This window comes from Sphaerodactylus townsendi, linkage group LG02 (assembly GCF_021028975.2).
Source record: "Sphaerodactylus townsendi isolate TG3544 linkage group LG02, MPM_Stown_v2.3, whole genome shotgun sequence".
Classification (NCBI taxonomy): Eukaryota; Metazoa; Chordata; class Lepidosauria; order Squamata; family Sphaerodactylidae; genus Sphaerodactylus; species Sphaerodactylus townsendi.
In genome coordinates, this window is record NC_059426.1 from 29,548,271 (window position 1) to 29,572,276 (window position 24,006).

The 24,006-nt window shown below is 41.9% G+C and overlaps 2 protein-coding genes across 3 annotated transcripts in view; one reads left to right on the forward strand and one right to left on the reverse strand.

The window, feature by feature from the left end:
* The window catches only part of HAT1 (histone acetyltransferase 1), a 29,133-nt gene extending 14,859 nt beyond the window's left edge, over positions 1-14,274 (reverse strand). For both annotated transcript variants that reach the window (XM_048486240.1, XM_048486239.1), the window contains exons 1-4: positions 14,143-14,274; positions 11,164-11,235; positions 10,222-10,297; positions 8,374-8,494 (exon numbers count right to left, since the gene is read on the reverse strand). In XM_048486240.1, the coding sequence (XP_048342197.1) occupies positions 8,374-8,494; positions 10,222-10,297; positions 11,164-11,235; positions 14,143-14,149 (276 nt within the window). In that variant the 5' untranslated portion in view covers positions 14,150-14,274. The remainder of the gene's footprint in view (positions 1-8,373; positions 8,495-10,221; positions 10,298-11,163; positions 11,236-14,142) is intronic.
* An 8,762-nt stretch (positions 14,275-23,036) lies between these two features.
* Positions 23,037-24,006, forward strand: part of SLC25A12 (solute carrier family 25 member 12) — a 77,838-nt gene continuing 76,868 nt past the window's right edge. Inside the window, exon 1 of the mRNA XM_048485961.1 lies at positions 23,037-23,334. Coding sequence (XP_048341918.1) covers positions 23,323-23,334 — 12 coding nt within the window. The 5' untranslated portion in view covers positions 23,037-23,322. The remainder of the gene's footprint in view (positions 23,335-24,006) is intronic.

Below are 24,006 nucleotides of genomic sequence, written 5' to 3' on the forward strand. Positions count from 1 at the left end.
CATGAATATTTGATGAAGTTTCACAATAACGTATTGCTGCTTCTCACCAGGCAATAAAACTTAATGAATTGGTCTCAACTTAACAAAACCCCTAAAACCCCCTTAAAAAGCCTGACATTACATTCAACAAAATGAGCTTACGTCCTATTCAAGCCTCGGGCTTAACAAAGAGCCCAGGTTTGCACTTAATGGAGTTTGCCGTGAGTTCAGCTGTAATGTTTGTATTGTATCTATTTCCATAAGGACTGACACAAGAACACTTTGTGTTAACTTGCTAAGCAGCTCTTTCACACCGTTTACATGCATGAGTAGTATTAATTCTAAACAAGACCCTTGCTACTTAGCATTCAAAACAGGGAAATTAAGACGCTTAGGACAAAATACACTACAAAAGGCTAATGCAACATACTACCAATTCTGTCCTTTCAACTGTTCTCCCTCCCCCTCCCCCACCCAGTAGAAGCAATGCACCTGCAAATGAATAATACTTTACCATTAGCTATATTTTGGGGATGTAGAATATGGATGGCATTCAGCCCAAGCGCACTTCATCCTTAAATGCTTTGCAGCTACCCATGTTCATATTTAATCAGCTTTATTTTCCTAGAGACATTACGTAGTTTTGGGATATGCCTCTACAATGCTTGTTTTAGAGCCCGTTTTCAAGAACTTTAAATTCTCAAGGAAGTGCATTTGGAATGTTTTCTCTTTTTCCCCAATACATTTAGCACACACACTTTGGCACTCTACTATTGAGTAAGCTGATTTGAACAATAATTGATATATTTTCTTAAACTAGAAGCATCCTGATTAAAAGTGTAATAAATATGTGCCTGCAGCCATATCACACTGCCAAGCTTAACTTATAAATCATCTCCAGTTGGGGATCCCCAGGTGGTTTTGCACAGTTAAGAACAATAAAAAGACACTTAGCTACAATAAAAATTCAACTAAAAACAAAGTCTATAAAATACAACAGAAATCAATATTTACTCATTTAAATTTATAGGTTGTCCTTCCTTTTATGGGCTCAATACAATACAATAAGAATGTAAGAACGAGTCTGCTGGATCAGACCAGAGTCCATCTAGTCCAGCACTCTGCTACTCGCTGGTCCACCAGATACCTTTGGGAGCTCACATGCAGGATGTGAAAGCAATGGCTTTCTGCTGCTATTGCTCCTGAGCACCTGGTCTGCTAAGGCATTTGCAATTTCAGATCAAAGAGGATCAACATTGGTAGCCATACATCAACTTCTCCTCCATAAATCTGTCCAAACCCCTTTTAAAGCTATCCAGGTTAGTGGCCATCACCACCTCCAAACACCAATCACGCGTTGCGTGAAGAAATGTTTCCTTTTATTAGTCTAATTCTTCCCCCCAGGATTTTCAATGGATGCCCCCTGGTTCTAGTATTGTGAGAAAGAGAGAAAAAATTCTCTCTGTAAACATTTTCTATCCCATGCATAATTTTATAGACTTCAATCATATCCCCCCTCAGACGTCTCCTCTTCAAAGTAAAGAGTCCCAAATGCTGCAGCCTCTCCTCATAAGGAAGGTGCTCCAATCCCTCAATCATCCTCATTGCCCTTCTCTGCACTTTTTCTATCTCTTCGATATCCTTTTTACTCCATCACTGCCACCACTCTTGATGTACCATATCTTGCAGTTCTAATTCAGAGGCCCTTTGGAAAAGGCAGACCTTCAAACCAACCTGGAAGGCCTTTAGGGAATCAGCTGCTCTCAACTCCAAAGGTAGAGAATTCAAGAGACAGAGGAAACAGTCAAAAAAATTCATCCACCAAGTTCCCAAGCCTCTATGGTTGGTTTCTTACAAAGAGTAACAATTTGTAAGTTTACACAGGAATACTGGAAAATAACAACTGTGAGCAGAAACTGGAAAGAAGTCAGTCATATTTTTTTTGTTTATTGTATTTCCTCTGTATTACATATCCCAATATGTAGTAGGCTGAAGTAAGCCAGAGCAATTAAAGGAGCTTCATGCTGTCAAGAGGCAGTTAATTAAGATGTGTGCTCTGACTTGGATGGCCCTGGCTACCCCAATCTTGTCAAATGGACCATGGTTAGTACTTGGATGGGAGACCACCATGGAAGTCCATGGCTACAACACAGAGGCTACCTACACTATCTGTGAACGTCTCCTGCTCTGACAACCCTATGGAATGGCCACAAGTTTGCTGTGACTTGGCAGAACATTCTACCACCGACAACTGAGATGTCGTTATTTGTCCTTGTGGTGAACGACCACTGCCTATTGCAATAATCATAAAGAGGGCTTTTAGGTGCTTATAGGAGATGGTAGAGATCTACTCTATGGATGGGTAAATATAATTTTTGCAAAGTTTTGAAGAGTCAACAAGATTATTTAAGAGCTAGACTGGAGAGCAGAACCCACAGAGACCCAAGTGTGCTAGTGGCAATCCTATTTTCATCAGTGTATTCTGGTCTGTCTCCACTTCACTCCTTTAAGTAGTTCTCATTTGAACCGTGGCACAGTTTACATGGAAACTATAAACTCTGGATTAGGAGACTTTCCTCTAATAAGTTTCTGCTGGACACAATTCACAATAGTCACAGAAAGACATTCTGCTTCATGCTCAGTCACTCATTACCAGGGCCAAGCCCTGGCACATAAAAGAGGTTCTCAAGAAGTGCTCAAGGTTCAACTCATTAAATCCAGTTACCAGAACTGGGCGTGAAGGGAATAAAATAAGGAAATCTTCTCTGAGATAGCTGAAAAATAATGGGACAGGGAAGTAAATATGGACTGAAATAGAAAAGAGGAGAACCAAGTGTTTGGATCTAAAATAGGCATAAAGCAGGAGTCACTGGGGGGGAGGGAAGGGAGAACTGTGAATTTCCTGCATTGTGCAGGGGGATGGACTAGATGACATTTGGGATCCCTTCAAGCCGTATGTTTCTATGATATATGAAGAGAACAAAAACAGAGAAAAACAGGAATGGCAATGTAGGGATGGAAGAGACAACAATGGAAAAGGTTGGGTTGGGGTGGAAGAATGGAGAGGAACGCATGGGAAGAAGAACAAGAATAAATGGCACACCATCATCACCTGATCTCCAACAGAGGCAGCTAATTACATCCAGACTAAGAGGGAAAGGAGGCCATTAATTCTAGTGCAGTTCAATCAGTGGTGTAGCGCCAATGGAGCAAGGGGCGCTGCGGCAGGGCGCACACGTGCCCCGGGTGCAGGTCCCCCTTGCTCCGCCCCTGAGTTCAATGCTCAACTGCACGAACAGGACAATGCAGATGAGAGAGCTACTTGAGCCAGTAAGGAACGAAGCCAGAATCAATGAAGTGAGAGGATCCCAACAATTAGGTCCTGCGAACAATAGCATACAGAAAAGAAGCCCATTTCCTGGGGTCTGTAGCAATTCACAAGCTAACTGGTGGAAATAACCTTTTAAAGCTGATGGACGCCTGACATTTCAGATCCTGGGCTTCACATTTTTTCTTCTTTATAAACAAGTTACCAAACTTATTGCAAAGAAGCTACATAAAACACTTTCACACATAAGTAGCTTAAGTCTTTGGAACAAAGCCTCTTTGAAAACAGAACTAACAGCAGCTAGTGAGGCTGGCTTCAAAGTCTGACTCCTACTCTGGAGTTCATTTAAGAGAACCCAACTCTACCACCATGTAACATGTTTTGACAGTTATGCCAGCTGCTCCTTTGCTGGACTCATACCTATTTTGTCAATTCCTTCTTTTGCATCCTTATGACTTATCAGCCCAAGAATAATCATTTATACTATTTAAGAAGATAACCAGAACCGTATCACTGGACATATGACATTTCTGAAATGAGAGCAAGCAATTTAGAATTGCATGGAGTGTTTTCACAAAAGTTTATGGAACAGCTAAGCACCACCAGATACACCATACTGGTTTACTTGACCATTTATTCAGCTTCAAGAAAATTGGAAGATGTCTGTGCAATGTGGCACTGCTCTTGTAACATGTACTTCTAAAACAATACCAGGGTGGGGAAAAAAATCAATGATTTTTTTAAAAATCAATTTTTAATTTTTTGAATAAATACTTTTGGTGGGGGGAAAAATCTGTCTAAATATACTGGTTGTGGTGGGTTTTCCAGGCTGTGTGGCCATGGTCTGGTAGATCTTGTTCCTAACATTTCGCCTGGATGTGTGGCTGGCATCTTCAGAGGTGTATCACTGTGATACACCTCTGAAGATGCCAGCCACAGAAGCAGGCGAAACGTGAGGAACAAGATCTACCAGACCACGGCCACACAGCCCAGAAAACCCATCACAACCAATTGAATCTGGCCGTGAAAGCCTTCGACAATATCTAAATATAGTTTAAATGGTTTTCTATATAAGATACGTTATAGTCCAAAGGTTATTTATTATATGATTAGGATTAGTATTTAATTATGTAACATGAGTCTGTATGTTTGTGCAATGTTTACATTGGGGGGGGGGGGGTAAATGAAACCCATTAATCCATTCACAATGTCATGCTCTTCCAGAGGTTTTTGAATTACTGTTTTGGGCAGTTTTTCTATTTATAAGTTATTATCAGAGATACTTGGTTTTGCAGTTCTCAAAACTGTCAACTTGCAGAGATAGCATGCCTTTTTTTCATAGTAAAAATGTTATAAAATACATATGCAGAGTTGAGAAAAATACTTCAATCCCATTGTTCCTTTCCAGATCACTCCCTTACCTAAAGCGCCAAGTTTCAAGAAGCTGAATGAACAGAAGCTTGTTTGGGGTGGATCTGAACAAGCAGATGGGTGTAAGGAGGGAGGAGCAAGCAGTACAAATGAAAGTGAAACCTCTTGAACAGAATACAAGTATTGGCATCTAGGTTTATATAGAATGGGGTTTTTCTCTTTAAGAGAGAATCTATTGTAGTATACTCTTTCTCACCAAAAGATGACAGGAGATTTAATCCAGTGAATTAATCCACTAGGTAAGCACTAGGACCCAAGCAGAGCATTCTAGAACAAAGAAGGTCCAGGAAATGGTGGATTAATTCACAAATCTCCTGTCATCTTTCGGTGAGAAAGAGTATGGCAGGCTGTAAAAGAGTCCCAGTTTGGGAATATTTGAATGAAGTTCCTCTACCTATGGGAAAGGAAAACAGGCATGCAAAAGGCAAACATTGCAACAAAGAAATGCAAGGCCTTGTGGCCCGAATAAAACCAAAGATAGTCGTCTACACCAACGTGGTTAACATCTATTTAATGAAGAACACTTACTTAAAGAAACTTATTTGGGCATTAATTATAATGGCACCACCCATTTACAAAACATTCATACATACAGAAGAAAAGTGATGGTGCTGCTTTATGTCTAGACACAAAAAGACAAATACAAGCCCAAAGTGTACCTGCAGCAAATAATCTGATGCAGGAAGCCAGCACTGCAATCTTCGGCAAAGCTACTCTAATCTGAGCCCAAGAATGTTTGGTTCTATATGAACTGTTAAACTTGCAGGTGATCCCATCTGTGTATTTAGCAGTAGACTGTATTCAAATGCATCTTTGCTGGCCTTCCGCCCCCAAACCCATGCCTTTTCTCAATTGTTGTGCCCTGCTATCCTATAAATACAATTGAACCAGTGAAGGCAGAAGCAATAGATGACGGGAGGATACCGTCTGTATCACATGGATAAAAATGAAAGCTTAACACCCCTTTTCCTCTCCCCACTTGAAAAGTACAAGTATTCATTCGGCTGAACAAGCAGCCTCACATTCAGGCAGACACTTGAGATGTTTCAGGGGGCTAGTCTTAATTTTGAATGGGACAGTAGAATGGTTAATTCAGGACACAGCTGTAAGCAAAGGAATTTGACCACAAAACACAAGACACAAATAAGAGCACTGTGTTATGCAAACGCAAATGTACAACCTTTGCATCTGTATCACATAAGCAAAGCTTCCTTCATGATGGAGTTCACCCTGTATAAAGGGCACCAATGACTAATATACGCAGCACTTTAAAGACAGTCTTAAATATATACATGAACATTTGTACTGAGAAAACACTTTTCCGATTCAAGTCTAGAGCTGTATGTTAATTCATAGATACTTAAGAGAAACAAGGAGGGAAGGATGTGGTGACTCAGCCGTCTCAACCTACCCCACCAAATGTAAATGTGTTTCTAAAAAATCATGTAGCATGAATGGAAGGTTCACTCGGCACTTCTGGGTAACATATTATTTCCAGGTGTCCCCTTTCACACATGGAAGCTGCTTGGGAATCCATTTATAAAACATAAAAATTTCCTTGAATCACGAGGAAAGGTGGATTATCAATATTTCAATAATGTTCTTTTCCATTCTCCATAACAAAATACTGCTTTAATTGTTTTTATGTCTTTGTATGTATTTTAGGTCTGGTTTTAATTGTTTTAATATTGTGCTTGTTTTAAAATATTTATTACATATGTTTTTATTTGATTGGCTACTTTGGTAACCCTTGTGAGGGCAGAAAGGTGGAATATAAATTTTGTAAAGTAAAATAATAAAGGTATTATAGTCACAACAGCAACATCTAAGATTTCCAAGGGTTGCCAAAAACAGAGAGCTGTACCCAACACCTATGAATAATCCATTTGCTCAGGGCAAGCAAATCTGAACTACCTGCTCAGATGAACGGCTAACGTTGTTTACATTGCAGTTTCTACACACATCATACAGCATTAAGTTAGAGTGAAACATTTGTTTAAACTTCTATTGTCTCTGCTCATTACATACTGAAACTGGGTTTTACTCTGTGCATGGGGAGGAAGAGAACCACACTTTTGCTCAATCTTTACATATGATTAATTCCAAGTAGCAATTTTTGAAAAAGTTTGATCTATTTAAGGTAGGGGTGGGACTCTGGAGCTGCACTGGAAGTGGCTGAAGAGTTGCTCTGGCATCTGTGCCACCAGTGTGTGCAAACTGGCATGGACACTGGTGCTGAGGTACTTGCCACAGTGCCCAAACCTGGAAGTTGGTCCCTGCGGTGGCTAGCTGCTGCTGCAAACATCCACGTCGATCTGAAGGGGGTGTTCGAGGGGCAGACCAACTTTAGTCAGCTCTCAAAGGTCTTTTGGCCCAGGAACATCCTCCTTCAGAGGTGTAAATTTATGCCACCAAAGAAAGGTGGCATAAGTATTTTTCACTATGGCTTTCCTAGGGGGAAAAGGAGTTTCTCATTCTCCTCCAACATCTGTGTCACCAATTGCCTCTTTGGAAGCAGCACGGCAGCACCCTCACCCCCAGATTGGGCTGCCTGTGTTTTCTAGGTGAAAGTTGTTCTGAATGTCTTGAGATGTCTCACATAACAGAACAGCAATACAGGTTCTTTCCTGGTACCCTTTTGGGAGAAGGAATTTAAAGGGGAAGAGTACATGCAGTAAAATTCAGAAGAGGCTTTACCAAATGCTTTCGAAGCACTAGACAAGGCACCTTGATTGTAAGAACAGTTGAAGGTGATGGGAAGAGAGAGGGGACCAGAATCACTCTCTCTCAACCTAACCTATTTCACAAAGTTGTTGTGAAGATAAAACAAGAGAAGGAAGAATGGTGTTGTGAGTCGCTTTGGGTATCATTAAGGAGAAAGCAGAGGAACAGCAGAGGAACAGATGTAAATATATCTGAATGGAGCAGGTTCAATCATTTATTTGTTTAAAATAGTAATACCCAACACTTTGCATAAAGGTATCTTCAAGGCAACTAGAACATCAGTGTTAAATGCTGAACACTAAACCTGATGTCAGTTTTGATTAACACAATCGTGCAACTTTGTGGAGAGGTGGTCTGTCACCTCTAGCCTTGCAATAAGAAGAAATCACACCATTAACTATTTTCATTCACAGAATTTGCATCCTGCCTTTCTTCCCGCACAAGGGCCACTCACACAGCTAAACATTTAAAATGAACATGACAAAATAAAATTTAAAATCCATTAAAACCAAATCCCCTAAACAAACATCATTAAAACAATTTAAAATAGGGTTACAAAACATAAAAAACATAAAAAACATTGACTAGGAAGCAGAGATTATTATTATATCCCCACAACTGCTCATTGGGAGCCAATAACTGGGGTTCAACAGTGGAATACACAAGACCTTCCCTGAATATGCAGTTTTATTTGTACAAAAATAACAGAACTTTCCAACCTAGAAATCTGAGTGTAGCAAAGTGGAAGGGCCATCAAATGTCATTTGGTTTCAAGAAGTAATTAATCAGTTCTTATCTAAGCTGTAAATTGTAGTAAGAGTAGCGAGAACAAACACGAACTTATCAAAAGAAATAGGGAAGAGTTCATATAAGGTCACAAACTAAGATGACATCTGAGCCTTTGACTTTACCTCCACGCAGTCGAAGTTCTCATTAACTTTAGATGAGTAATCAATGCGAAACAATGTTGACAGGTTACCAGCAATATAGTACAAGAGGATCTTCAGTCCCTTGTAACCAAATGCAACCTCACTACAAAAGAAAAGGAGATTAAAGACACACTTTTATATTTTAATTACTAAATCAGTTTCACTAAAACAACGGTGTTGACACAAAAAGAGCAAAGATATTACTCCTCTCAGATATATGAAGCTTTTACCATGTATGCCTAAAGATACAGTTTCCTATTTGTTAGAAATTCTGTCAAAACACAGAATTTACCTAATTATATATTTTGCTTCAACAGTGTCACATGAGATAAAAAAGGATGATCCTACACACTTAGCAAAGGCAGACAGCATATATAATTTGTATTGTTACACAGGTATTATAAAACTGTGGAAATCTAACACAGCGAAGTAAACATTTTTATATCATTCTACAACAAGTCTTACACGGTTATTTTGGGCATTTTAATCCCATTAAAACCATCCTTTAAATACCCAACTGCATAGAAAACTGCAACAAACTATAACCAGGAGTACTGCTTGCAACACTTCTGGAAACTGCACACATTACATAACTTGTCGCAAACTGTATCTGTACACTTCTAATTCGAATGATACCTTCACTACATATACAATCCTTATTTGGAAAAAAGTCAGCAGCAAAATTCTCTACCATGGTAAAAATGGTAAATACATATGTAAGCCAAGATGTACTACAAGTTAAATCCTGTCTGTAACCCGCGGCTCCGGAGCCACATGCGGCACTTTCAGCCTTATACTGCGGCTCCACACGGCCTGGAGGTTGGAGGGTAGCATGGGCGTGTCCCTCCAGCCCTCCAGAGCAGTGCTGGAAGGAGAGGTGAGCGGAGGGGCCAAACCAGAGGTGGCTCCATGTGGAGCCGCCTCTCCGGATCAGTAGATCTTTGGGGCTGTGGAAAAAGGGTCCAAAAGGCTCTTTGGGTGGTAAAGGTTGCCGACCCCTGGGTTAGACAAAGGGGACCAAGAATACTGGCAAACTACTGGAACACGATATGTGAATATATACTCAAACAGACATGTCTTTCTGTGCTGAGCACCCCCTCTCAAAGACATTCAACTTTATTGCAAATGAATTCCTGTTCTCCAATAGGTCGTTATTTAAGTATACCAACCCTGAAGTCAGACAGCTGTGCACGCACGTAGCCAAGGAATTTTACAATTCTTGATTTTAACATCTATTTCTCTCTTATGTTTGGGGAATCTTGATTGGCAATACCAGACGCTGATGAGTATTGGTAGCAAATTATGTACACAAGATATGAACCCAGAGCCCTTCGGGGATAGAGTGAGATATAAATCCAACAGAAATAAATAAAAACTGATGTGCAACTACATTCTGTCTTAATAGTAGAGCTAATTTTAAGTTCAGTAACAATGCTGTCAAAGGAACGAAAACGAAGAATAGGATGGGAGTTTTTTGCTAGCTTGGTTCTTGGGTTATGGACTGAGATGCCAGATAAGCTCATAGTGGCACAGAAAATCCTGACATCCCCTGGCAACAACAACAGGCCACATTTAAGCCTAGTAGTCTACTGACATCTTTATCACTAATATCAGAATAATTGTATTAAAGCCCTGTTAGTTTTAAACAAACATTGCGTACCACTAAAAGTTATGCAAGTAATGGATACAGATATTTTATAAGGCCAAACTTATGCATGCCTTTCCATAAGTGTTTATTTTGTTTTTATACAGAAATTTTTAAAAGACACCAGTATAAAATCCAACCTCTAAAAATTCAGCTTATTTTTTACATTTTCTTGCATCACTTACTCATCTCCAAAAACCTGATGACTGAACTCTGGATGAAACGTCATGCTGTCATCTTCCAAATCCTCTTGAAAACGGACTGATGATAAAACAGCTGAGTGTAAGTCAACAGCTACCATTAATTTACAAACATATTAGCTCACTGGCAGCCGGGGCAGAGAGAGGGGGAACGGCGCCTGGGGCAAGCGTGCACCCCATGCCCCTGCCACATCTACACTCTGGCGCATGTCCAGGGTGTCCCACCCCCCCCACTTCCCGTTGGTGCTATGCCACTGCTGGAAGTCCAAAACAGCCAATGCATTCTTACACTTTTAATCTACAGCGAGTCCTGCTTTTAAAACAATTAGTCTGTTGTTGCCCAACTCAGGAAACAAACCACAATTCAGATACTTGCCAAACAGACCTGCAGCTTACCTCATTTCAGAATTTTAAAAGAAAATTCTGACTACTTTATGCACTATGTGATCGTAACACTTATTTCCTGATTTCTCATTAAATTTTCCAAGACATTTCCTGTACTTTTATGAAGGAAATGCATCTTGGATAAGGCAGTAATTAGCACAAGATAAAATACTTTAGGATAATTACTTTCTCAAAACCTGCAAACTGAACACTGAACAGAGATCTGCCCAAGAGACTCCTTATGCTAGTTTAGTCATTATAAGAGCCATGATATTTACTTAGATAACACTGCAAAGCACTCAGCAACAAATTGGGATGCTGAAGGGTGTACACTGTTCTGTGCGCAGTCCCTGTTCTCATTCATGTCTGCTCCATTGCAAGGAACTAAGCTGCAGGAGCAGTTATATACTGATGTGTTCAGGTTATAAATTGCATAGGAACCAAAAGAAACAACACAGTTTAACAGTGCTGTACTAACTTCAGTACTCCAAAACAAGAACTCAAAACACTATTAAGTCTCAAAGCCACATTACAAAATCTTACCTAATTTTAAGTGAATTGCTTCATTTGTATTACATTTGTACTCAGCCAGTTTCTTCTCCATAGCAGAGAGACCTAGGGAAATAAGTTAGGGAATAAAGTTCTCCAGCTACAATTCAAAACACATCTAAGTGAAAGGTCCTGCTGGCTTATCTGACATGCACTAATTTACTTCTCTCCAAATGACTCAGTAGTTTTCAAACCAAGCCACATAGATGCAGAATGAGGAAACAGTGCCTTGCATCATGGTCTGATTTAAGAATGTATACAAATACAGCAGGATCTCGCAGTAGAGCCAAAAAATTTACATAAGGCGACAGCCACTCAAAGGGAAGAGAAACTGTTTCCATGTGACCAAGCAGAGAAGATTTATGCAAGATGGGGGTTTTTGGTCACAAATTACTAACATGAGTTAAAGCTAGTAACTGTCATAGACCAGATAACAAAGCTAATATAAGTACAACTGATCTCTTCTGCCAGACACTAAGATCTGACCCCTTGACCTAAGAATTCAATCAATAAAAGCATCAGTGATGGTTTCTCTTGCATGGTTCATGCCCAGACCTTTGCAGAAGGATGCCAGGGATAGTCAGAACAGCAGTGCGATTTTAAGCAGAATTACGCCCTTGTAAGCCACTGACTTCAGTGGACTCAGAATAATGCAATTCTGAGTAAGCTCACGCTGTAAATTGACTCTCTGTAGTTTCACTGTTTGGTGGTGGGTTGTTTTTTTTACAAATACACATGAAGGAACATTAGTCAACTTCAGCGGGAAATAAGACTGTTGCTAAAGGAATTTCTGAGAACCCACCCTATTTTGGCAACATGACAACTCAAATTACTTTAACACAGATAAAAGACAGCAAGTTATAAATGTTCAGCTAACAGGTAAATTAAGAATTGACAACACTAAATCAAGCTACAAGACATTTGATGACCTCAAAGGGAAATAGTAGCTATTGCATTTCTCTCTCTCTTTTTTAATCAGTGACCTCCTGAGTCATCCTCTTTCACTTTCCATCTAGGAGAAATAATCTGCAATTGCATCTTGGAGTCATAATGAAAAGCGAACCTGGACCAGCAGACTTTAATGGCTGCTACTATGCACTCCACTGTTATTACTCCTCCCTGTCAGATGTGGAATACTGTAGTTGATTGTTTCTTCTACAGCTTATATTATTTCATTATCATCCTCTCCTGTACACAGTATACCAAAGTAGAATAACACACACTGCTTCTGAGAATGCTAGTTATGGCACTTCTATGTGGATCACATATTATTTTGGCCTTGTCAAAACTGTCTAGTGTCCAATAGGTTTCTGGAATCATGCAGTGATTTCAATTTATTTACTTAATGGTTATTTTATTTGCTGCCTAAATTGTTTGATTTCTTGTTTATTGTAGTTCTAGTGCCTCGTCCTGTAGTGGCATGGGGACATTTGATGCTGTATCAGGAAAGAGGATCAAAAGATAATCATGCTCCACAGATGGGAATTCCTTTCCATCTCCAAAGCTCCTCCACAGAACCCATCCCAATAAGCCTTAAGTGGTCACCAAATCTCAATATTTTAGTACTAACAGTCCTCATGTTTAGAGCTAGTGAACTTTTCAACAAGTCTGAAGTATGAAAATGTACTTCTCCAAGATATACTGCAACGCAGTATGCATATCCAAGAATCACAGGAAGGAAGTTCTGATTTCACCTCTCAGCCCATCCTGTGAGATCCTGCCTGTATGTGCCAGGTATGCCTGAACTCACACTCTACAAGCTGGCCATCTACCTTTTAAAGCATCTCACCTGCAAGATGCACTATTAACTTCTGGCATATTAACCTGTACAGTCAAGCCAATTCCATGGGTAGGACTAAAGCATAAATAAGTTAATTTTTCCAAGCCAACTCACTCAAGAAAGTGTTACATGTTCTCAAATGTAAAAAATTCAAGAAGGTACAGATTTTATCAGGATTCACAAAGTGTTAGCAGGTAGAATTGTCACATATAATGACTATACTCTGCTAAATAATTGAACAAAAGACAAATACACCTTGGAAGACCTCATGGATTAGTATATGTTGACAGGAAACTCCCCAACTCAACAGCCACAAAACCCATGAAAATTCCACTAAGATACTACTCTACAATTTTTAAACAACAAATTTATCTCAGTTTAGTTGAGAGCCAGCATGGTGTAGTGGTTAAGAGCAGGTACACTCTAATCTGGAGAACCGGGTTTGATTCCCTGCTCTGCAACCTGAGTGGCAGAGGCTTATCTGGTGAACCAGATGTGTTTCTGCACTCCTACATTCCAGCTGGGTGGCCTTGGGCTAGTCACAGTTCTTTGGAGGTCTCTCAGCCCCACCCTCCTCACAGGGTGTTTGTTCTGAGGGGGGAAGGGAAAGAAGTTTGTAAGCCCCTTTGAGTCTCCTTACAGGAGAGAAAGGGGGATATAAATCCAACTCTTCTTCTTCTAACTATCCTTAAAGTGTGAACTTGTCTCCCCGGTTTGTTGCCATGGGATTAAAAAAGATAACCATCAGACCAAGCTCACATTATTCTGCTACATGGCATCCCCCCCACCCACATGACATTCAAAGGGTCGGGTCACATGTCATAGGTAACTTGCCTAATAATGAAGAAGAATTCTCTATGAATGCAAGAGAAGCCTCTTTGGTAGGGCTTTTACCAGCCTTCTCTGGCAGAGTTAAGGGAGCCTCTTCCCCTTTTCCCCCTCCCCCAACTCCAACATAAACCAAACCCAAGAAGTCTGACAAGCAAAACCCACTTTCCTGGAATAGAGGCAAAAGTGTGAGGCCGGGGAGGAGGTCGCCACCTGGGCTGCTTCTGAACCGGCAACCCCCCAGAGCCAGCTAGCCTATCACCTACACACAACCTAGGCCAGAGAAAAGACGAAGGAAATGGAAAAGAGCCGGCCAAGCTGGACACGACAGCGCCACTTTCCCACCGTCACCCCGAACCGCTTACCCGCCATTTCTGAGCAGCGGCGGCCTCGGCGCCAAAGACGCCCGCCGAGTCAGAGCGAATCAAGCCCCGCGCGCACACGCCGGAAATGACGAAGGGCTGCTCTCCCGGACGCACTTCCGTCCGCTCTAGGATTTATGAGTGGGGAAGCGAGAGAAACGTTAGGCGACTTTAAAGCCACGCACGCACGCGCACTGGTCTCCAAAAGTTTGCTCTTCCTTTTCCGCGTTCAAACGCAACGCCAATTCCTGCTGATAAATTTGCATAACCCCGCCCACCCCTTTCCCTTCCTGCCTCCTCTATGAGGTCGCAAGACCCAAACACAGCAACGGATTCAGCAAAGACTCGAGGATTGTACTATGGAAACTAACAAGGGAATTTTATTCTAGCAGAAACCTTCTTAAATTTGGGCGAGCCTAAAATGTTCATGGTCTTTAGACTGTATGAACAGTTCCTGTTACATATTTTTATTAGGGAAAACAGTCCCATTCAATAAAGTGGGATTTCTGAGTCAACATTCTGTGAGGTTGCGACTCTTAAGGTTGCAGTACGCTTACTAAAGGGAGTTCCTAAGCTGGTCCACTCAGTGGCAAGAGTAAGGACTTCCAGGTAGACTTTGCTCCCTATATATCTTAGCTCAGGCATTCAAGCTTCAGGCTTCTTAAAGACTTAATGAGCTCCATTGTTCATTTACTCTTCGGGGGTAGGGCGTTCTACTAAATAATAATAATAATAATAATAATAATAATAATAATAATAATAATAATACTTCCATGCAAGTGGCTTGCAACATTCTCCCTTTGTCCATTTTATTCTCAGCTGGGCTCACAGTGTATGACTGTCCCAAAGTCACCCAGTCAGCTTACGTGGCAAAGTGGGGGAATCAAACTTTGGTTGCCCAGATGTTAGTTTGACCCTAAGAACTGCACAATGCTGGCTGTTCTTCTGTGTAAATATGTTTAAGATTGCCTTGAGAAGAGCAAGTATTGGTTAGGTCAGAGTAGGATTTGTGAAACCTAAGTTAAATGCCTCTGCCTGCCAAAAAAATCTCAAGCTATATCACAGGGTTGTGAGGTAAGAGTGATTCAGGTACAATGTCTTGAGTTCCTTCGAGGTAGGGAAGGATAGAATATACTACTTATATATAAAATATAAACGTACTTGAAAGTTCCTACTTGAAGGAAAGTTTTTCCTTCCCAATGCATCAAGGGCTGAGGAGAATGGTGTCCAGGTGCATGGCTATAACAAAGTCCTAAAGCAGCCCCCTGCCTTTTTGAACTCTGTATTTATTCTTCCTTTATGGCTCAGTTTTAATGAGACAAACTTCATGACAGGTATTTTACAGATTTCCCACACACGGACACACGAAGCTGCTTTATACTGAATCAGGACATCATTCCCTCAAGCTCAATACTGTCTACTCTGATTGGCAATAGCTAACCAGGGTGCCTCAGGATAAAGTGTTTCACATCACCTGTTTCCTGGTCCTTTCTACGGAAGATCTGGCATCTTTTACAAGCCAAGCAAATGTGTGATTCTGCCATCAAATCACAGCTGATTTATAGTGATCCCATACAGTTTTTAAGATAAGAGATATCCTGTAGTAGTTTGCCATTGCCTGGCTCTGTGCAGGTTGGGAGTTCTGAGAAAACTGTGACTGGCCCAAGATCACTCAGCAGGCTTCATGTGGAGGAGTAAGGAATCGAACCCAATTCTCCAGATTGAAGTCCTATGCTTTTAATCAATACCCCTCCCTGACTCACAAGCAGATACTCTGCCACAGCTCATTCCCAAATGTGCTTTAGCACCAAAGCAATCATTTGAACTTAATGTTAATCCGATGAATTTTTACAGGGACTTACTTGGATCACAGAACACATGCTTAAAATACCACTTGAAAAAACCCTCAGCCACTAGATGTGCCCCTTTAATAGAAGTTTTATGGGATGTTATTTACCAGTTGCTGTTATTTCCTATATGTCATAAAAAGCTTCAGCTCCTAGCTTGACATATTAATCCTATATTAAAGGGGCAGGACATTTTTCTCTAGGCCAGGTGGCAACTTTAGCCTGTGCCTTTAGGTGCCAGGGGAGGTGGTGTTGTTCTCTGAACCTTATAATGGGTTGCCACTTCTATTTTGCCAGTTACTTGCTGTTTTCATTATTCTTTATTTTTAATGGGGTTTATATTTTAATATTTTAGTGTCCTAGATCAGACCTGGAAAAACGAGTTACCTGACATCCAAAACTCAATAAATTTAGCAGCAAGCAAATATTCATAGGGTTGCCATTGCAGAAACACGGTGCCATAGTACAAAAGACCCTGTCACATGAGCCATGTGGACAACTTCCTGGTCTCAAGTAAAGGAGACACACACAGAGCAAGCTCCTGAAGACGAACTCAGATGACAGCAGATTGATAAGAAGAGAAGGTGGTTGGAATATCATTCTATTGGACATATTGGGGCAGGATGAAGCTTAATCATACCATTGATTAGTTACATACCGTATATTAAACAGCGTTGTCAACAATCCTGAAGAAAAATGTCCCTTCCCTTTAATATTTATTTATTTATTTATTATTTGATTTAATATACCGCCCTATCCCCAAAGGGCTCAGGGCGGTGAACAATATAAAAGCATATATAAACATAAGCATATAAAAGTTTAAAATTTTCATTCTAAAACAGTATCCCACGAACCCATATGCAACCCTCCCAAGAAGAATGATGGGTCCCGATGATGTTAGGGACCCTATACAGCAGGGGGGGAGGATGAAAGCAGGGCACCCTCAGCGGCTGGTCTCTCCGAAGGCCCGGTGGAACAATTCGGTCTTGCAGGCCCTACGGAACTCTCCAAGGTCCCGCAGGGCCCGGACAGCTGGTGGTAGAGTGTTCCACCAGGCAGGGGCCAGAGCCATAAAGGCCCTGGCCCGAGTGGAGGCCAGCCGCATCATTGAGGGGCCAGGGATCTCCAGTAAATTGGCCTCTGCTGAGCGCAGAGGTCGACTCGGGACATATAGGGTAATGCGGTCCCGAAGGTACGAGGGTCCCAGGCCGCGTAAGGCCTTAAAGGTCAACACCAACACCTTGAAGATGATTCGGAACTCCACTGGGAGCCAATGCAGCTGGTGCAACACAGGCTGGATATGATCCCAGATGGCACTGCCTGTGAGCAGACGTGCAGCTGCATTTTGGACCAGTTTTAGCTTCCGAATCGTTTTTCCAGGTCTATCCCACACCTGGTTTTGTATAAATATTGTTAATCTGGACCTTCACTTATTGTCCTTTTGTTATTTTAATACTATTCAATAATATCTGAGGATTATCCCAACTGAATTTATGGGCAATTTTGAATACTGCTTGTTTGTTACTCCTTTTAGTGCATAATGAGTCTTACTTATCTACTTTAAATGGGTATATATTGTCTTTATAAAATGGCATTTGTTGTACCCTTCAAGTACATTCTGACAACTTTGCTCATGTCAGCAGCAGCTTCTGCAGGTGCCAACCTGCATATGGGCAAAAACAATGTTCTTATATGCACTTCCTGTACTGTGGCTCTTGCATTGTGGAATGGCCTTCTTTTAAAAAAAAAAAGGTCAAGAAAGCTCCTATTCTCTTGGCCTTCCACAAACTTTTCAAAAGTGAACTATTCAAGAGGGCTTTTCTGGTCAGATAATATGGTTGCTCTGTATAAACTGGTTCACAAACTTACCTGCATAAATGATTGGAATTGTGGTCTATACTCCTGCATACAGTGTATTGTATGTAAGATACTATTATGTAATGCCTGTACCACATACAGCCCAATCCACAGCCTTGGGGAGGCCAGGGCAAGAACTGCTGTGGCGGTGCCCTCCCACCTCCAGATGGCTTTTCGGTGGCACAGGGAGGCAAAACAAAAAAACCCCCTCTCCGCTGCCGAATACCTCTCCATTGGGCTCAAAGGGTGGCATAAGTCCAAGTCCTGGGTACCAACATCCCAGGAAGCAAAGCCAGGGGTGAGGCCGACTGATATTGGGTCCACCCTTGGTGAGGCCTCTGGAATGCCCCTGCTACACTAGCAGAGCAAGTGGCGGTGCAAGAGTGCTCTATGCTGTGTCTGGCTATCATGGAGAGGAGGGTAAATCCACCAATGTAGGGCCCTGCTGCCTCCACAACTCCCTTTGTGCCCTCCCACCCGCCCTGGATTGGGCTAATGTGTCATGTTAATATTTGTACTAACCTTCAGTTCTTTCTGGTGGTTCTAGAATCCTAAAGCATTTGTTACTGAATATCTCATTTTGTACTGACTTAACTATGAGTAATCCATTTTGAGTCCCTATGAGAAAGGAGGGCTATAAATAACAAATAAATACTGTGCTTTTGTGAATTAACTAGGGAATCTATGAAACAGAAGTAGGGGACAACATCAGAAAATAATAAAATTAAACAAGAAACATATGTGGAAAATTGAATGTGGCCTATTTCAACAGCAAGTTAATGTGGAATAAATGGCTTTTTAAAAAAGTATGTGAATAATATTTACTAAACTGGAAAATGGAGTATAAAATGTTTTTTATATTTCTTAGTTGCATAAACTCTCAATGAAACATGTCCTGCGTGGTCCTAAAGACTCGAACAGTGAGATTCTTTTTCTTTTTTTAAAGTACGGTATGACTCAAGTCAGTGCTTTTACTTGGAATTGTATATTACTTGGAGGAAAATCCATATTCTCAAATTACGATTTCACTCCCACAGAAACAGGTTTTGTTCCCTTGTAGGTATATCTGGGATTGTATGCTAGGAGAATGTCTCTACATTCAGTCTACAATCCTTATTTGACAGTAAGTTTCATTTAGTTCTGTGAGACCTCCTTCTGAGTAAACATATATAATGGTCTGTCAATCTTTCCTCTGATCCTGTAACAAACTGATGGTTGTTAAACCCTACTTGCGAAATAGGGAGTTAAACCACTTGGCAAATGTTACATGATTGAAATGATTCAGCTTGTTCAGGTCAAGAAGCCCACCATAGGTGCTTAGTGTCCTGCAGTGCAATCCTAAACTGAGTTAATACTATCCTAACTCCACTGAAGTTAATGGTATTAGAAAGGTATAACGCTGCTCAGGACTGCATTGCAAGGTTCATTGCTTCATAAGAACGGCCCTGTGAATAGAATTCTCAGCAGTCTCGTCCAAAGAAGGATGCACACACCGTTACCGTACTGGGGGGAAAAAACCATTTGAAAAGAACATCAGCCATAATCACAAACTTATTTACCACATATGGATATATATTTTCCCCAAATGTATTTGATTCTCCATCTAGCCAATAAAGAGAATGCTAAAAGTATGTGTTTGTTTTAAAGCTGTGAGAAATAGCTTGGAAGTGGCAAAGAAGGGCTGATCTCGTTTTACAGTTCAGAAGTTTCCATTCATTAGCTACTCACTCTAGCCAGTGATCTGGCAAACTTAATGAACTGTGATAACAAAAGGAGACAGCTTTGGCGAGTTGAGTTTTTGCCAAATACAAGGGAAAGCTTGGGCAGTAGAAACATTTATAAGGCGGGAAACATTAATGGTATGTATATGGTAAATAGACACCATACACACTTAAAATTAGTATTCCTGTACTGAGTTCAGACTTGAAAACTTCACTTTCAGTCTTCAGCAGGCAGTTGAAGATAGTTTTATTTAGGACTGCCCAGGGTTCCTGATGAAGCCTGGAGAGCTCCCGGAATTACAACAGATCTCCAGACAACAGTGATCAGTTCCCCCCCCCCCCCCCCCCCCCGAGAAAATGATGGCTTTCAAGCTTGGATTTTCAGGCATTAGATCCCGTTGAGATCCCAGTCTCCCCATATCCCACCTACCCCAAGCGCCAATCCCAAATTCTCTAGGAATTTCCCACCCTGGAGTTCGCAACTCTACCGATTCAGTTTTTATTTATTAGCCCAGGGTGGTGTTATTAATAGATAATGTTATTTATCTCCATGCTGCAACCCTACTAACTTAGTTTTGATTTATTAGCAGTCCTAATTGATATTTTAAATTGTGTTTTAGGTGTTTTTCTTAATAATCATTTTATTTACATTGTACGCTGCTGTGAGCTCCACAAGGTAGAAAGGCAGCTAATAAATGTTTTAAATAAAACGAACAATGCTCTGGGATGATTAAATCCATTTCCATGTTATGGAATACACAAGTTGTATTTGAGATCCTCACTCTGCATTAGATGTGGCAGTCTCAGACATGAATTGTGGGTTCTTTCCGTTTCCCTGCAATAAGTGCCTAATTCAAAATAATGAATGTGGTGCATGTAGAGAACTGTACAAGCTTCATCAGAGTTCAGGGATCAGAGTTCCTATTTGTTGACTCTCTCAATAGCAACTGAGTTGCATTTCAGCCTTCCTTCTTCCCTGGGGTACCTGTTTCCCAAAATGCAATGGTCCCAGTAGTGCACTATTTGGTCTGTTGGCAATATCCACGTCTATCCTAGGGAATTAGATGATTCCCTTAAATAGTTCCTCTTGGAAATGTTTCAGGCTGTGAAAATTACTCACAGGAAGGCTGAAGACCTTTCTTCATCTGTGCCATGATCATGATTTGAATCGGCACCACACGTGCAAATTAGGAAGAATCCACAACTAATGTCATATCTGGCATAGGGTGAAGACCCCAGTTCATTTCAGTAATGTTTGAATCAGCCTAAAGCAGTGGTTCTCCAAGCAATGGTTGTCCAGGATTTAAGCCAAAATTCTCCAATTCTTGTGAGATTTTAAAAAAATAAATTGCTCCATTTATTTATTTAGTGCATTTTTATTCTGCCCTTCCTCAATGGAGCTCAAAAAAGGCATTCACAATTATCTCCCTTTTATTTTCCCCTCACAACCATCTTGAGCGGTAGTCTAGGTCGAAAGAAAATTATTCACCTAAGAATACCCAGCATGTTCCATGACGAGTGGGGATTTGAGCCTGGGTCTCTGGAGGCGTTACCCTGACCTTGATGTCCCAGGCTAGCCTGATCTTCTTCTTGGTAAATATTTGGATGGGAGACCACCAAGAAAATCCAGTGTTGCCACACAGAGTCTGGCAATGGCAAACCACCTCTGAATGTCTCTTGCCTTGAAAACCCTACGGCAGTGGTGTATTCTTATATCTCCAGAGGCTATATGGACTTCATATTTCATTAGCCCCTGCCAACATGGCCAATTGGCCATGCTGGCAGGGGCTGATGGGGATTGTAGTCCAAAACATCTGGAGTGCCAAAGGTTCGCCACCACGGCCCTACGGGGTCACGGCAAGTCAGCTGCAACTTGATAGCACTTCTGGAGGCATACTTTAACCAGTACATCAAACTGGTTCAGTCACCCATTATATACTAGCCAAGTATGGCCCCTTCATGTGTTCCTATCTCTCTCTCTAACTAAACTCTGTTTCCAGCAGTGTGGCCAGTCTGGGAAGCTTATAAGAAGGTGGCCACAGTCTTTCACTGTAGATTGACTGCAGCATCTAATGATGTGGAAAGAGCAAGGCTGCCTTTAAGCCAATTGGACCAATTGCTCCTAATTGGGCTCTGCACCCAAGGGGGTCCCACACTAGGGTCTTGTCAAGTATACAACACATTGCAACATATGCCTAACACCACATGGCAGGTTGGCTTTTATAGAGAACAGCAACTATTATAATTTATTTTGAATTCTTAAAAAAAATCAAAAGTGTTTGTTTATACTGTTTATATTTTCAATTTTTTTCTGCACTTGAATTAAATAATATGTTGATCACAAAGGGACAGCTACTTTCACATGTAAAATGGTCAGCCGGGTCTGGTCCCAAGTAACCTTTATATATTTAATGTATTTTTGCATCTGCTCATTTCATAAACATAGTGTTACATTTAAGATGTTTTAAAACTGCATTTGGAGGAACACGTGATATAGAAATGAAATTCACCCAGTCCTTAAAGTAGATGTACATTTGTTTGGTCCATGTTTGGTCACATGCACTTTTAAGCACACATTTTGACTGCTTTCCATTCTATCATAGATATATAAAGTTTTAAATGTACTTTATTCATATCTCTATGATTCTACAGACCTTGGCTGTGAACCTAGGGCCCCACCAAAAAAATTCCCAATTGGACCCCGCAGCAACTAAGGCCAGCCCTAATAAAAAGGATGACAATTGGGATGCACCGGTTCCTTCTGAGTGACAGGTGGACATAACTGAAGCAAAAGGGACAGTATGGTGATTCCCCCCCCCCCCCAAATGTTAGATCTTGATGAAAAATTTGAAGGATTATGCATATGTACAACTCTGTCATTCTTAGAGGATTTAAACATTACAATAAATAAATACATGCATTCAACACATTTATTCTGATTTAATCACCGTGCATGGGTAACAAGCTCAGTTTGCTTAAATATTTTCCTGCAAGTCCTTAATCAATGTACCAGAATATTTAATGTCATCATCCCCCATTACGCGGTTGGATAGTGGATCAGAAAATGGTTTGCTTTTATTTACATATTTACTTCCTTTTTAACCGGCTTTTCTCTCCCATGTGGACCCAAAGTGGCTTCTCTCACCTTCGTTTTACACTCACAACAACCCTGTGAGGTAGGTTAGACCGAAAGTGCATGAGTGGTCCAAAGTCCCCTAGCAAGCTTCCATGACAGCGTGGGGGTTCAAACCTGGATCTCCTCATTCCTAAACCCACACTCTTACACACTGGTTCAGTTTCAGCTGCTCCCAGGAGGGCGGAGCTGGGTGGCCAAATCTAAGGGAAGGTGGGCTGAGAGGGGCTTGGCAGGGGACTTCTGTAGCACCCCTAATTGAGGGTCAGGCCCTTCCCCACCCTGATGGGAGTCTTCTACCTTCATATTTGTTTGCGGTGTGAAGTTTCCAATTTCTCTACGCGGTGGAGGAAGGGCGCTGGCGCTTTTTTACGCGCTGCGCTTGGGGGAAAGGCCTGCTCTGCACCGCGCCTGTGGATCCTCAACCTGGGGAACGACCTTCCGGCGGGTCACGGCGGGACAAGCGGCGAACTTGGCAGGGGCTGTGCATTCCCCTAAGGGCCGGGCAAGCGTCGCGGCGGAGGCGCGGCTGGCTGGCCGGCTGGCTGGCTAGCGGGCATCGGTTCTAACGCGGCGAGGCTCCTCCTCCTCCTCCGCCTCCTCCATCCACTTCCCCGAAGTCAGCATGGCGGTCAAGGTGACTCTCCTCCTCCTCTGCTATACGCTTGTTGCATAAGAAGCCGGGCGGTTGGACGGGTGGCTCTTGGCAGCGGCCGGGCAAAAGCGCTGCTCCAGGAGCCGGGCGGCTGCGCGCAATGTGGGGCAGGGCGCACGAGGGCAGCTGCGCGCAGTGTGGGGCGCACGAGGGCTGCTGCAGCTGTTACTACCGCGCCCGGGCAGGCTTCGTCCCCGCTGGCGGCCCAGAGGGGGCAACGGGGAGGGCGAGAGCTCGGAGGTTGCCAACCTCCTGGAAGCAACAAAATGTTGTGTTCCTTGACTAGAGAGAGGTTCAGGGCGTTGTAATGTTGTCTGTCCCCATACTCTTGAGAAGCTTCAGCTGCCTGTTTCCAGACATGAAGCGTGCCTTAAAAGGACGGGACGGTTTTTTTTCTCCAGGCCTCTTAGCAACCTTAGGGAGGCAGTTAACAATACTAGACGCCTCAGAGTGTAAAGGTGCCCCTCGTGGGCGGCGCACTTAATAAGGTTGCTAACCTCCAGATGATTGTTGGAGATCTCGTGGGAAAAATGGCCACATTGAAAGATGGGCTGGATGGCATTATACTTCTCTGAAGTCCCTGCCCTTCCTCCGACTCCATCTCTAAAAATCTCCAGGAATTTCCCAACCTGGAGCTGGCAACCCTACATAAAG